This window comes from Herpailurus yagouaroundi, unplaced genomic scaffold (assembly GCF_014898765.1).
Source record: "Herpailurus yagouaroundi ecotype Mexico unplaced genomic scaffold, PumYag 199, whole genome shotgun sequence".
In the NCBI taxonomy this organism is placed as follows: Eukaryota; Metazoa; Chordata; class Mammalia; order Carnivora; family Felidae; genus Herpailurus; species Herpailurus yagouaroundi.
The window spans coordinates 17,953,796-17,966,458 of record NW_024412430.1 but is presented as its reverse complement, the minus strand read 5'-3'; the positions used below and the strand labels follow the sequence as shown (position 1 = coordinate 17,966,458).

General features: G+C 47.9%; 1 protein-coding gene across 1 annotated transcript in view; it reads left to right on the top strand.

The window, feature by feature from the left end:
* Nucleotides 1–12,663, top strand: part of LOC121013550 (contactin-associated protein-like 3) — a 195,015-nt gene that overhangs the window by 142,695 nt on the left and 39,657 nt on the right. Inside the window, exons 13-14 of the mRNA XM_040449262.1 lie at nucleotides 6,159–6,356; nucleotides 10,075–10,231. Of these exons, the coding sequence (XP_040305196.1) occupies nucleotides 6,159–6,356; nucleotides 10,075–10,231 (355 nt within the window). The remainder of the gene's footprint in view (nucleotides 1–6,158; nucleotides 6,357–10,074; nucleotides 10,232–12,663) is intronic.

Genomic DNA, 12,663 nt, shown 5'->3' with positions numbered 1-12,663 from the left:
AGGAGTTGCTGTTCATGGATGAGCAAAGAAGGTGGTTTTCTGAGATGGAATCTACTCCTGGTGAGGATGCCGTGAAGACTGTTGAAATGACCATGAAGGATCCGGAAGAATCAGAAGGATCTGATTCTATCCCATCAGCTAGGTTGATAGTGTGGATGAAATCCTACTGTGGGTAAAATGCTATCAAACAGCGTCCCCTGCTACAGAGAAAGCACTCGTGAAAGGAAGAGTCCATCGATGTGGCCATCTTCATTGTTTTATTTTGAGAAGTTGCCACAGCCACGCTGACTCTCAGCACCGACCACCCCGTTCGGTCAGCAACCATCAACATCCAGGCAAGAGCCTCCCCCAGCGGAGAAGACACGACTCTAGGGAAGCTCAGGTGATGGTTGGCATTTTTTAAGCAATGAAGTATTTTAATTTAGGGATGTATGTTTTTTATTTAAAATTTTTTTTTCAACGTTTATTTATTTTTGGGACAGAGAGAGACAGAGCATGAACGGGGGAGGGGCAGAGAGAGAGGGAGACACAGAATCGGAAACAGGCTCCAGGCTCCGAGCCATCAGCCCAGAGCCCGACGCGGGGCTCGAACTCACGGACCGCGAGATCGTGACCTGGTTGAAGTCGGACGCTTAACCGACTGCGCCACCCGGGCACCCCGTATGTTGTTTTTTAGACAGAATTCTGTTGCACATTTAATAGACTACAGGAGAGCGGAAACATACATTTTATATGCAACGGAAACAAAACAATTCCTCTGACTCGCTGTATCGCAGTGTGTGCTTTTCTTGTGGTGGTCTGGAACTGGACCCGCGGTATCTCTGAGGGATGCCTGGGATATACGAACACTTGATGGAAATTTGTAAACGAGGCTCTGAGTGTGGGTTGGAGAGTTTCATTCATAAGCACACGCACAATGTGTGCCTATAGTTTTCTTTGCTCGGGAAGAGTTGTGATTTCACTGTTCCCTCCTTTGCTCTTGAAAACTGGGATTGGTGGTAAGCGTGACCTCACCCTATGTCCTGGGTGGCAAGTTTTGCTTGAAAATAGTGTCTCTGAGAGAAAATTCTATAATGTCGAAATGTTAGAATTTCTAAAGAGAGAGAGAGAGACAGAGAGAAAGAAAAGCGACTCTTTGATGATGGTCCAACACCATGATTCTCTTTTATGTGGACTTTTGCCCGCAAAGAATCCTTCCCGTTCCCACTGAGGGGACGTCTTTGTGGCTGATCTCCAGCAGCTTCTCAAGGTAAGTCCCCAAAGTAGGCGCGCCCAGTGTGCACAGGGATGCGAAACTTCTGGAACAGATCTTGTCACTGCTCCCAAAGAGGAGAAGAGACACACGTTTCTGGAAGGTTCATTTTGCTGCTCTCATCAGCCGCACAGCATGGCCCTGCTTGTGGACGGACAGGCCCACGTTCTCGATGAACAATTGAAATACAAAACTCAAGAGAGCCGCTCGGCCCGTAAGGCGCCCAGTTAATTGAAGATGGCCAGAACAGTAGTTTCGATCTTTGGACGCCACCTGGTTCACTCTCCCCATTTCCCAAATGTGGATTTGGAGGCTTAGAGGATTTTTCTGACTTTTCCAAGAACAGAGATTGAAACCCGTGTTCTCTTCTTGACCATGACACTGGTCTCTGTCCAGTTTTCTAAGCGTGTACGCAGCGGTCTTCCTGAGGAAATCATTCTGCTCTCTTGCTGTGTGCTGGGCCCAATGCAGGGGGAGACACGAATAACATTTCATGGCAAGTAAGCACTCGGGAGACGCCAGGCATGGGGCCAACCAAGCACATGTATCTGTTGCCTCAAGAGAATGTAAGTCGTGTCGTAGAAGTGTCCTTGTGTGGTAAATAGCAGGTGCCTACACTGATGAATGAGGAGACACATAAGATTGTGTTCAGTGTGACCTATTAAGTGGAAAGAGCATCCTCTGAAATCCCAGGGGAAGAAGGCTATGAAGCGGCTGCATCCTCTTGGGGATATCTTGTCGGATCGTAGAGCATTTTCTTATGTTGAAGATATTCAAGTAAGTCATGAAAAGCTCCAGGGCTTCAGAACTGTGACAAGAACGGCAGCCCTCACAAGGGCCCTGATGCCGGTATCGATCAGGAGGGACCCAAAGGCGTAGGGCTGTGACGATACCACCTCTGGGCCACCCCCGGGACCCGGAAGCTGCCTGCTTAGAAAAGTCACCCCCCGCCCCCGCCCCAGGAAAACCCAAACATCAAGTCGTCCTTGGCTCTGGCAGATGTAGACCCACAACATGGCAGGGCCAGTGCCTCCGAGATCTGGAACAGGGGCCGATAAGAGCCGACCACTGACTTCCTCGGGGCACCCACCAGACATTCCCAGCAGCCGCTTGGCCATCACCAGCCCTGTGTGCACATATGTGCCCGTAAGTGCCCGTGATCTAGTTCTGCTCCCCCCTGGATTGTTTTCCTTGGAAATACAGGAGAGGGCTCAGGTGCATGAGGTGCTTGAGAGACTCATGGACCTCAGTGGTCTTCAAGAACTTGACCTACCCAGAAAGCCCAGGGACGCTTAGAAATGTGTGCTGAAGTTACCCGGTTTCCCCAAGGTGGGCAAGTGCTTTTTCCTAGGCTTCCCTTTCGGCTTCTGTGTGCCAGGAGGATTGGGCTGAGGAACGGATGATAGCCACCTGCAGCCGTGTCTCTCTCTAGAGAGTTCCACAGTGGAGCTCTGAGAAGGCTTGGGGCTCTACCTCTCAGAGGCAGGACGTGGTGTCCCCATCATCTCTGCGCATCCAGGGATGCCCGCTAGTGTGTTCATCAGTCTGTCCTTATGCGTCATTGTGCCTCCTCGGCCACTTAACATGCGGAGGGAGAGTGACAGGTCCGGTCACCTGGCACATCGCCTTCCTTGGCTTCTTTGAGCTCCGGCCCCTCTGTTCCACCGCAGGAGATGCAGGCAGCTGGCCTCATTCCCAAAGAGGTGGTGTTCAGACCCAAATCGGACTTCATTTCAGGCATCCGTGAGAAAAGGGATGTTTTGCCTTCTCTTTCCTCGAGGTCAGCTTCCAGCGCGTGGGTGACAGACCTACAGGCTGGTGAGGCGTCACATTTTTTTGTAACGAAGTCTTTTTCCTTCTTTTTTTCTCAGGGAAGATGAAAGTGAGCCTAGCAGAGATGCTCTGGATTCACATTTCCCTGAATGTGTTCTGTTCTGTTTTTTCCTCCATTCAACCCACTGTTTTCCCATAAAAGACTCCGTGTATAGTTCAGAGGTATGCTATGAAGTACAGACAGTGTTGTAGATTGCAAAGTGGATATAATTTGGCAAAATAAAGAGGAACTAGGAGGTGTTCTATGATGTGGTGCGTCAGTGTTACGCTTTGAAGTTTATTTCTGAGAGAGAGAGCGGGCACGAGCAGGGGAGAGGCAGAGAGAGAGGGAGAGAGAGAGAATTCCAAGCAGGCTCCACACTCTCAGCACAGAGCCCGACGCGGGACTGGAACCAGATCGTGACCTGAACCAGAACCAAGAGTCGGACGCTTAACCGACTGAGCCGCCCAGGCACCCCGGTGTTATTTTTAATACCAAACTAAACCATCGAATTAATTTAGGTTGACTTGCCTAAGCAAATGGTGGACCAGCAGCCACGGACAGCCTCTCCACGCCAGGTGCAGATGAAACAAACCTCACTGAGCTGGATGAACATGATATGATGTGGCCTGATTCAACAGTTCAAAACTCCTATTTAAAAATGTCCCTTATTACCATGAATTTCTTCAGATCTGATTTGCACTTCAGACTATAGTGTATAACAGCCAAGTATTTTTCCATCACGCTGGTCACTTGAATTCCTTGGTCTGTCTCCTCATGCTTGAAAGCTAAGGTTATATTGCCTCTCAAAGCTGCCTGCCCACTTACAGTTTGGAAATCTATGGAAATCGTACGTTGCGGAACATTAGGGAAACATAATGTGCCCTTGCTGGGGTCTTGGGAAAAAATATTTCCAGAAAGAGCAATCATTTAAATTTTTCTTTTTTCAAAAGGCAGCTTTGAGATTCTTTTCCTGCTTTTCCTTCTCTCCACTTGAAAAAGAGTTCCATTATTACCTTTTAACCATGCAAGACCACGAATCCATCATACTGACCGGTAGCCTGTGTGAGCTACTCAGGCACATCGTTTTTCTTTGTGTCGTAAACCGTGAAAACAGATGACACACAGGCGTTATAATTGATGAACTCCCAAGCCTCACGCATGGCTTCTCCATGGCCCCTTCTACCCTGTGTCGTCTGATAGAAGAAACCCTGAGGGTGAATGTGAGTAGGTAATTACCAAAAATAACGTCAGGTCCATCTAAGTCATCTTCCAGGAAAACGTTGAAATATAAAACGCCTGGCGAAAACATGATTAGAGGGGGGAAGAAAAAAACCTGTGGGATTCAAGTTGCTATAGGAACACTCATAGCCCCTTCAGCGAGCAGCGAGAGGGGATGATCTATTAAGCCTTTTTTCCTCCACCGAATATTCCACTGCATTAGTCACGCTGACTCACAGTCTGTTCCTGTTCCTGCTAGATTTGGCATATTTGGTGATGTTTTTCATAGGCTAGGAGCCAGAGTTCTTTCCCTGGCCCGCGGGGTTCTCTTCCTTGGATCTCTGGATGTGTTTGATGCATTTGGGGTCTGTGAGCACCAGTATGGCTGTTAGATTTTTCCCAGGGCAGGTCAGGGGCAGGGAGCGGGGGCGGTGGGGACTCCTCTGAGTTCCTGGTAGCACTACTTTGAGTTTTTAACCTTGGGTGTGTATTAGCCATTAAACGTAATCAGAACGAACCTCACATGACTGTCTCCGGCCCCTATAATTTGGAAATATGGAGACCGAGCGCGTATGGACCAAACACATGTTACACAGGAGGTTATGTGACTTGATGTTATAAATGTAGTTGAGTTAGGGCAACTCTGAAGCCAGCCTTTTGGCCACTCAACCAGGGCCCTTTTATACCGTGGGAGGAGGTATATTTTCGGGGAAGGTCAAAGAAGTCAAGATGTTTTTCTTCTGTTGCAAACATTGTGGAGCACGTTTGGCTTGTTTCTAAATCCCCTTTTAAAATACAGGTAATCAATATGACAGAAATGCGTCCGAGCTGGCCAGCAGACATTTGTGGAGGGTTACTGCCGCGGATAGTTACGTTAGATACTTCAAGGCGCTGCGTGCCTGCGTGCTGGCCACGAACGAGTTGCTGACACGCGATCAGTCCATTTTTGTCAAAAACACTTACTTTTTATTATTTTGCATGATCACGTCAGCCGGTTATTCCTCAGATGTGTCTTCTACATATTTCCTTGATTTCCAGAGGAAAAGATGCTCAGTCAGATGAGGAATGTGCTTCTTAAATGTTTGCTTATTATTTTTTTTTATTTTTGAGAGGTGGGGGAGGGGCAGAGAGAAAGGGAGAGAGAGGATCCAAAGTGGGTTCTGCGCGGATAGCACAGAGCCTGACCTGATGCGGGGCTGGAACCCACGAACCGTGAGATCATGACCTGAGCCGAAGTCACATGCTTAACTGACTGAGCCACCCAAACGCCCCTAGGAATATGCTTATTAAAAAGTAAATATAGGGCACCTGGGTGGCGCAGTCGGTTAAGCATCTGACTTCAGCTCAGGTCAGTATCTCACGGTTCGTGGGTTCGAGCCCCGCGTCGGGCTCTGTGCTGACAGCTCAGAGGCTGGAGCCTGCTTCGGATTCTGTATCTCCCTCTCTCGCTCTGCCCCTCTCCCACTCACACTCTCTCTGTTTCTTTCTCAAAAACAGATAAACATTCAAAAAATAAAAATAAATGTATACACAGTAAACATTTGGCTTTCTTTTTACGGTAATGGAAAGAAATAAATTCAGGGAGAAAGAGTAGTGTTTACAATTGTGAGCATTATAACACAGAACTTTAAAAATTGGCCCCAGACAATGTTGACCACATTCAGGGTGATACGAATCTCGGTAAAGAGAGTCTCTATTATTCACATTTTCGCAATGACACTCATGTTGATTCTAACATCGAAGAGATCGGATAGCTACACACATAAAAGCCTTAATTCAGATAAAAGCTGCTTCGGACTTTCGTATTTATGTTTAATTCTTCCAACCTAGTCACAGTCTCTTTCTCCCTCCCACCCCGTTTCTGCCCACAAGACACCACCGGGACCTCAGTGCAGCACAATGGCTCACATCTGGCCAGGGTCAAAAGCTCGGATGGAGAAAGCCCCCACCCTGTGGCTTTCAAGTACACAGCCAGCATGGACCAGCTCCAAGCCATAATCGACCGTGCGGACCATTGCCAACAGGAGCTGGCCTTCCACTGCAAGAAGTCAAGGCTTTCGGCTCGCCACGGTGAGTAATCAGCGTGCTCAGCCATCGTGGGCTGCGGTGCCCACAGGTGGCCGTGGCTTGCCACGGATGCGTGAGAATCTGTGGCCATAATGCTCACGTCACAATGTGGAAGTCACAGAGATGCTTTTCCTCGGAGCAAAGAGCAAGGTCAATAGATATCGCTGCCTGCTCGAAGCTGTGAATGACCTGACGTGCCTTCCCAGACCCCACTAGACAACTGGACAGTGGAAGCCTCCTTACGAGGTTATCTTAGAAAGGATTGCGGACGACATGCGTGGCTTAGTTCTCTCTCCGGGGGTGGTTATTCCGTGAGATTCTTTTGCAGAGACTGAATGTAATTAGCGTCTGGGGTACTTATTAATTAGGGAACAATGTTAGCCTCATGCACCCCTTTCACACACCATGCCTGCTCATGGTTCGTTTTTCATGCCCATTCTGCTCTTGAATATTCTGCTTTTGGTGTTGTATTTTCTTCCTCTGAAATAGCTCATTCTTTCAGAATGGGCAGCCCCCACCCTGCTCGAATGAAACTCCTGGGTTTGTGGGAGGCTGATCAGACGTCTGGGGAGAGGAGTGAGCAGAGGGCGGTAGTCAGGGTTCCCCGGGTTCACGTTCCGAGCCCGTCACTCAGCAGCCAGGGGAGCTGGGACCTTGCTTCGTCCCTCAGAGCCTTCAGCTCTCAGACACTCACCTCGCCAGGCCTTACTCGCACAACGTATAGAAATTGCACCAAGTCAAATGCTACTTATCCGCATCTCTCCAATTTATTGAATTTATAGTTCGTGCTGGAGGGCTCAGCGCGTACTGTGAGCTGATTGCTGCTAAATAGACGACTGAGCTAAAATGGAATGTTCCCCGAAGAAGGAGGAAGCGGGCCCCGGGAGAGTGAGGCAGTGCTGTGGAACAAGGCGGGTTGGGCTGTCTCACCAGGGAAACGAGGCGAAGGCAGGGCAGAGTGTGCGAGCCCCTAACACAGTCGGAAAACAAACCCACTGGGTGAGTCCGGGAGCAAACTCGCGCACGTGGTCTGTCCCAGAACCTGGACACCGCTGCCTCAGTAGAGAATTCCCACTTGGAAGGCCGGTGTCCGCCTGTGGATTTGCAAGCGATCACTCCTTGATTGTCATCCTTTCCATATCAATACAGAAAGCAGCAGCAACAGCAGCAGCAAAAACAAGTATTTAATTGGGGTTGGGGTAAAGGTGGAAAGAGAAAACGCTTTCCAACTCGTTGAACACTCGCTACAGGGACAAAGTGAGGGATTTTTATCTGTACACACTCAAGCAGGTGCTTTTCTTTCTTTCTTTTTTTAACCTTTTTTATTTTTGAGAGAGAGAACACAAGCAGGGGAGGGGCAGAGAGAGAGGGAGACGCAGAATCCGACGCAGGTTCCAGGCTCCGAGCGGTCAGCACAGAGCCCGACGCGGGGCTCGAACTCACCGACCTCGAGATCATGACCTGAGCTGAAGTCGGACGCTCAACCCACTGAGCCACCCAGGCGCCCTGCAGCTGCATTTCTGATATTCTGCCACTGGCCACTTTGTGGCACAAAGTCAATGTAGACAAGTTCGGTACAGACCTGTGTAACTCCAGAGTCTCTTAATTACAGTATACATGAGGTTGGCCTAAAATAGTGTAGCCTAACACACCCGACACTTGTTGCACACTGATTTGCTGTGCGTTATTGATAGGCACGAACAGACGTGGGGGCATGATGCTACCCCGTGCGAAAGGAGTGGCCACAACCAGCCTTCCCCTGGAGCCTTCGCTAGAATGTCACCATGGCAAAAATCGCTCAAGGCGGCTGCACTGTGGGGACCACGTAGCTCAAGAACGTCATAAAACGCATTGGGGAATGAGAGTCGACATCCACTTTCCCCCAAGAATTTCCCTCTGTTCAAATTCTCAGACATTGCCAGGAGCCTGAGGTCTTGTTAATTGTGAGAGGAGATGAAGCAGGGCTGGGCCTCGCTGCAGCAACCCCCGTGTCCTGCGGTTTCCAGGAGGGCTAGGAGGGCTAGTGGGGAGCAGATGGGCCTTGACTCTTGTTAGGGTCCCACAGCGTCTTCCTTTAGCAGCTGTTAGGTCTCTATGCTATAGATGGCTTCAGGGGACATGATTATGGGTGGCTAAAGAGGGAGCTCGGGGGGGGTGGTAAGTGTTGATTTCAGGTAACTTCGGTCTCCGTACCGTGGACACTAAGGTCCCTGAGGATTGTAGTTATGGCTGGCGTGAAGGACAGCCAACCAGGGACCGATGATGGGGGCCGGGAAGCCATGTTCCTTTCCATTTCGGCTTTAGTTCTTCTTCGTGTTGTTCTTACTGATTCCTCATGCAAATTCTCCAGATTTCGCAAAGAAATCTTGAATGGAGCCAAATGCATCCTGTACCACTAGCAACCCCCGATGCTTCTTACTTTATAGAGAAAATGAAAAATTCCGATGTAAACAAACAATTGTGCATTTAGGTGCAATGATTCTTTTCGCTCCCCGATCTAGGAAAGAGTGAGTGTTGAATAATCATGTTTTCCAAGTGGTGTTTTGAAAAATATCTGTTCTGTTGGAAAGCTCTTCTACCCCCTACAGATAAGTTTTCAACACACTGGGGGCCGGGGGGAAGACCGCGGATATTGATTTCTTGGTACACATCTCCCCCAGTGGGCCTGCGGTGGGTGGTAATGAATGTGGCCGGTGTGTTTGCAAGCTGGGAGGTTGCGGGCAGACGGGAAGTCTCATGGGACAGGGAGCCATGATGAGCAGGGGTGGTTGTAAGTTAGGGAGAAGCTGGGATGTCTTCCAGATGCCCGGTGGGGGGCGGGGGGTGCTGGATGGGGACGGCCTGAGGGTTTGACAGAGCACGCTAAAATGGACCAGCATCTCTGCAGGCCCACTGAGGGATGTCGCTTCCATTGGCCCTCCTGCTCTGATGCTCTGTTTATTAGGTACTGTTTTCCTCCACGCTCCTGAAGGCCCACCTTCCTGACCATCCTCAACCTCCAGGTGGCCTACAGTCCCACCCTGGGGCCTCAGCAGCGGGTTAATTGCGGGTTGTACTAGGAAGGAAGTTGTGCTAAAGAATTGAGCTGTGGTAACCGCGGTTGTCCTGAGCCTGGGACGCACCCCAGGCATGGAGAAGGCTCGTCAGGACCTTGTCTGTAGTTTCCAACTACAATGCCAACCCATTCAGTATAAGAAGAAACACACGTCTCCATGAGGCTTCTAAGACCTGACAGGAAGGACCAGTGTTTTCCGCTAATAAATAAAGTGAAAGACATCCTTGTTTTGCATGATATTATGTTATTTCAATGGCGTCTTAGGCTCCCGAACAGATTTTAGACTCAGTGTATAAATCACTCTGGTTTTCTTTAGTTTTTTTTTTTTTTTCTTAATGAGAATTCTTTTGTGAATGTTATTTTCAAATAAATTAGGTCATTGGAGTCCTCCAGAGAAATACGTAAATATCACACCTGGATTGAGTTAGGGGCCGCTTGCTCATTTTCTAATAAAAGTAAAACATATGGTGAGAATGTAAGTCTTGATATGGAAATATTCTTTAAACAGTTGGAAATCCTCTTAAAAATTATCCTGTGGCGGAGTTAACATCTGCTCACATCTAAAAGAGTCGCTGTGTTTGAAATAGAGGGGAGCAAAGGACTGTGCTGGGGAGGCAGGCAGTGGGGGGCAAAGTAGGTGTCACTTTTCTCATACTTGTCTTTCAGATGGAACCCCAGTGAGCTGGTGGGTTGGAAGAACCAATGAAACACACACTTACTGGGGAGGTTCTCTGCCTGATGCTCAAAAATGTGCTTGTGGATTACAGGGGAACTGCCTTGATTCTCAATATTACTGCAACTGTGATGCTGACCGGAATGAATGGTGATTTCCATATAATTTCCCTGTGCAAACTGTAATTTTTTTGTTGCTTAAACGATGTGACTTAGGCAGACATTGGACAAGACAGTTCTATAAAGAGAAAAGATTAAAGGATTCCCTAGCAAGCTCAAAGTAGAAGCTTTGATGTGTGCAGTGTAATTAATCTGAAGCCTAAAGTGTTAGGGAGCTGTTTCTGTTTACCTGTGAATAACTAATCATGTCCATTTTATTTTTTGTTTCTAAGAAGACAGAATAGGAATACCAGGTTAACGTCTCCCATTCGCCGGAAGTAAAATACGCAGACTTCCGAAAGTTCAGTTTAACCCAGTTAATAAGATGATTGCCCCACGGTTGACCCAGGGTTGTTTGCTGAACTCCCTCGCTGCTGGCCGTGCTTTTAAATGGCCACGTTGGGGAAACCAAACACGGTCTGGCTTGCACGAAAGGGGAGGTGTGGAACACAAGCCTCTCCGTACCGCTGGAGGTCTCAGGAGGCTTCCAGACCCAAAAAAAAGAAGGCGGAAGACAACAGATCTTCCTGCTAGCGCCCTGGGTAGCAAGAAATAACTCCCTGAAAACTCACATCTACAGACTTACCCTCACGCAGATTTGGAGTCCAATGTCACACGATCCTTGAATTAAGTTAGCGGGGCCGCAGGTTGGCAACGGCGGTGGCTCATCATAGAATTACTTGACGTTCTTACTGGAGGGCATTCCTGCGGGTAAAGGATTCCCACAGATAGAATGCTACCAAACTGGGGCTCTCAATCCAGTGCTACAGAGCCCGAGGGGACAGAAGTGGGAGGCAGAAGACACCACAGAGTAAATAGATGCCTAAAAATCCCAGATCACGGATACGTTAAGAACGTAAGATAAAATCAATGTGGGGAACCGTTTGAAGAATAAGCAGTGGAACGGAGACACGAGAAAGCAATGAGAAAATACTGTTGACGGAGGTGATTGTGATTTACGGAAGAACCAAATGAACGTTTACAAATGAAAACATTGTCATTGAAATTCAAGACTTGTTGGATCAGGTAGTGGACACAGGTGATCAGAAAACTGGGGAAGTGGAAAATGTGTGGATTGTAGCATGGAGAGACACATGGTGGCAGGAAGCAAGGCAGCGACATGGAGGGGTGGTGTGGAGAAGGTTGAACAGGCATCTGAGTCAAGTTTCAAAAGAGAAGGTTGGAGATCATTAAGGGCGATAATCAAATAGCCAAGAAATGCCCAGATGAGAGAAACTACCGGAAACCCAAGCAGGATAAGTAAAAACCAGTCCATTGCCAGACACATCACGGTGAAACCAAAGAAAATTAAAGAGAACGTTAAAGGGAGCAGAAGTGAAAGGAAGTCGGAGCCAGCAGGCCCCTCCCACCCCTCCATGGAACCCAGCGCCACCCACGGGTGCTGGCTCTCCCCTCGCCGTGCACTAGGAAAATGTCCCATTCCAAGCGTGTCCCCAGCTGAGATACAGTGAATGCCCAGACAGACAGACAGACAGACGCTGAAGGAGCATGCACCACCAGCAGACTCCACAAGAGGAAGTTTGAAGAATGATTTTCAGAATGAGAGTAGGTGATCTTGTAGGAGAGTCTCAGGCGCTAGAAGAAATATTGAGTAAAGAAATGTGTAAACTGAGAGGCTAAGAAAATAGGAGATGCATACTGGACACGAGTCATGTATCACAGTATATACAGAATTGAAACGGGAGGAGGCATTCCAATCCCATTACAAAATGATTGTGATTGACAAAGGAGTTAAATTTAGAAATGAAAATGTTATTGAAACTTAACACTTGTTACGTAGATATTTGTCAGCATTATTACACTGTTCATAGCACATACGATTAAAATTTTAAGTGTGACCACTAAAGACTAGCCATGGAGAGTGCAATATTCAAAAGGGATTTGGGTTTCATTTTAATTTTTTTAATAAAGCTTATTTATTTCTTTTGAGAGAGACAGAGACAGCACGAGTGGGAGAGGGGCAGAGAGAGAGGAAGAGAGAGAATCCCCAGCAGGCTCCACACTGTCAGCACAGAGCCTGATGTGGGGCTCCAACCCACAAAGCTGTGAGATCATGACCTGAGCCCAAAGCAGCAATCAGACGCTTGACCATCTGAGCCCCCCAGGCGCCCCCAAAATGGGATTTTAAAAACCTAGTTAATTCAAAAGAAGGGAGGAAATAAAATCTAGAAAAAGAGGAAACAACAGGCAACAAAATAACAGCAACAAAAAAAATGAATAATCATGCACAATAAATGTGACCAAAATAGCCATTTAAATCCAGATAGATCATATTGAACTAAGAATAAGTATATTTCATCTGTACACCTAGAAACATCGAAAGCAAAATGCTGAACACAAGTTTACCAAGCAAGTACGAACAGAAGTAAGTACAGTTTTAAAGTCTTAGTATGGGAGACGATT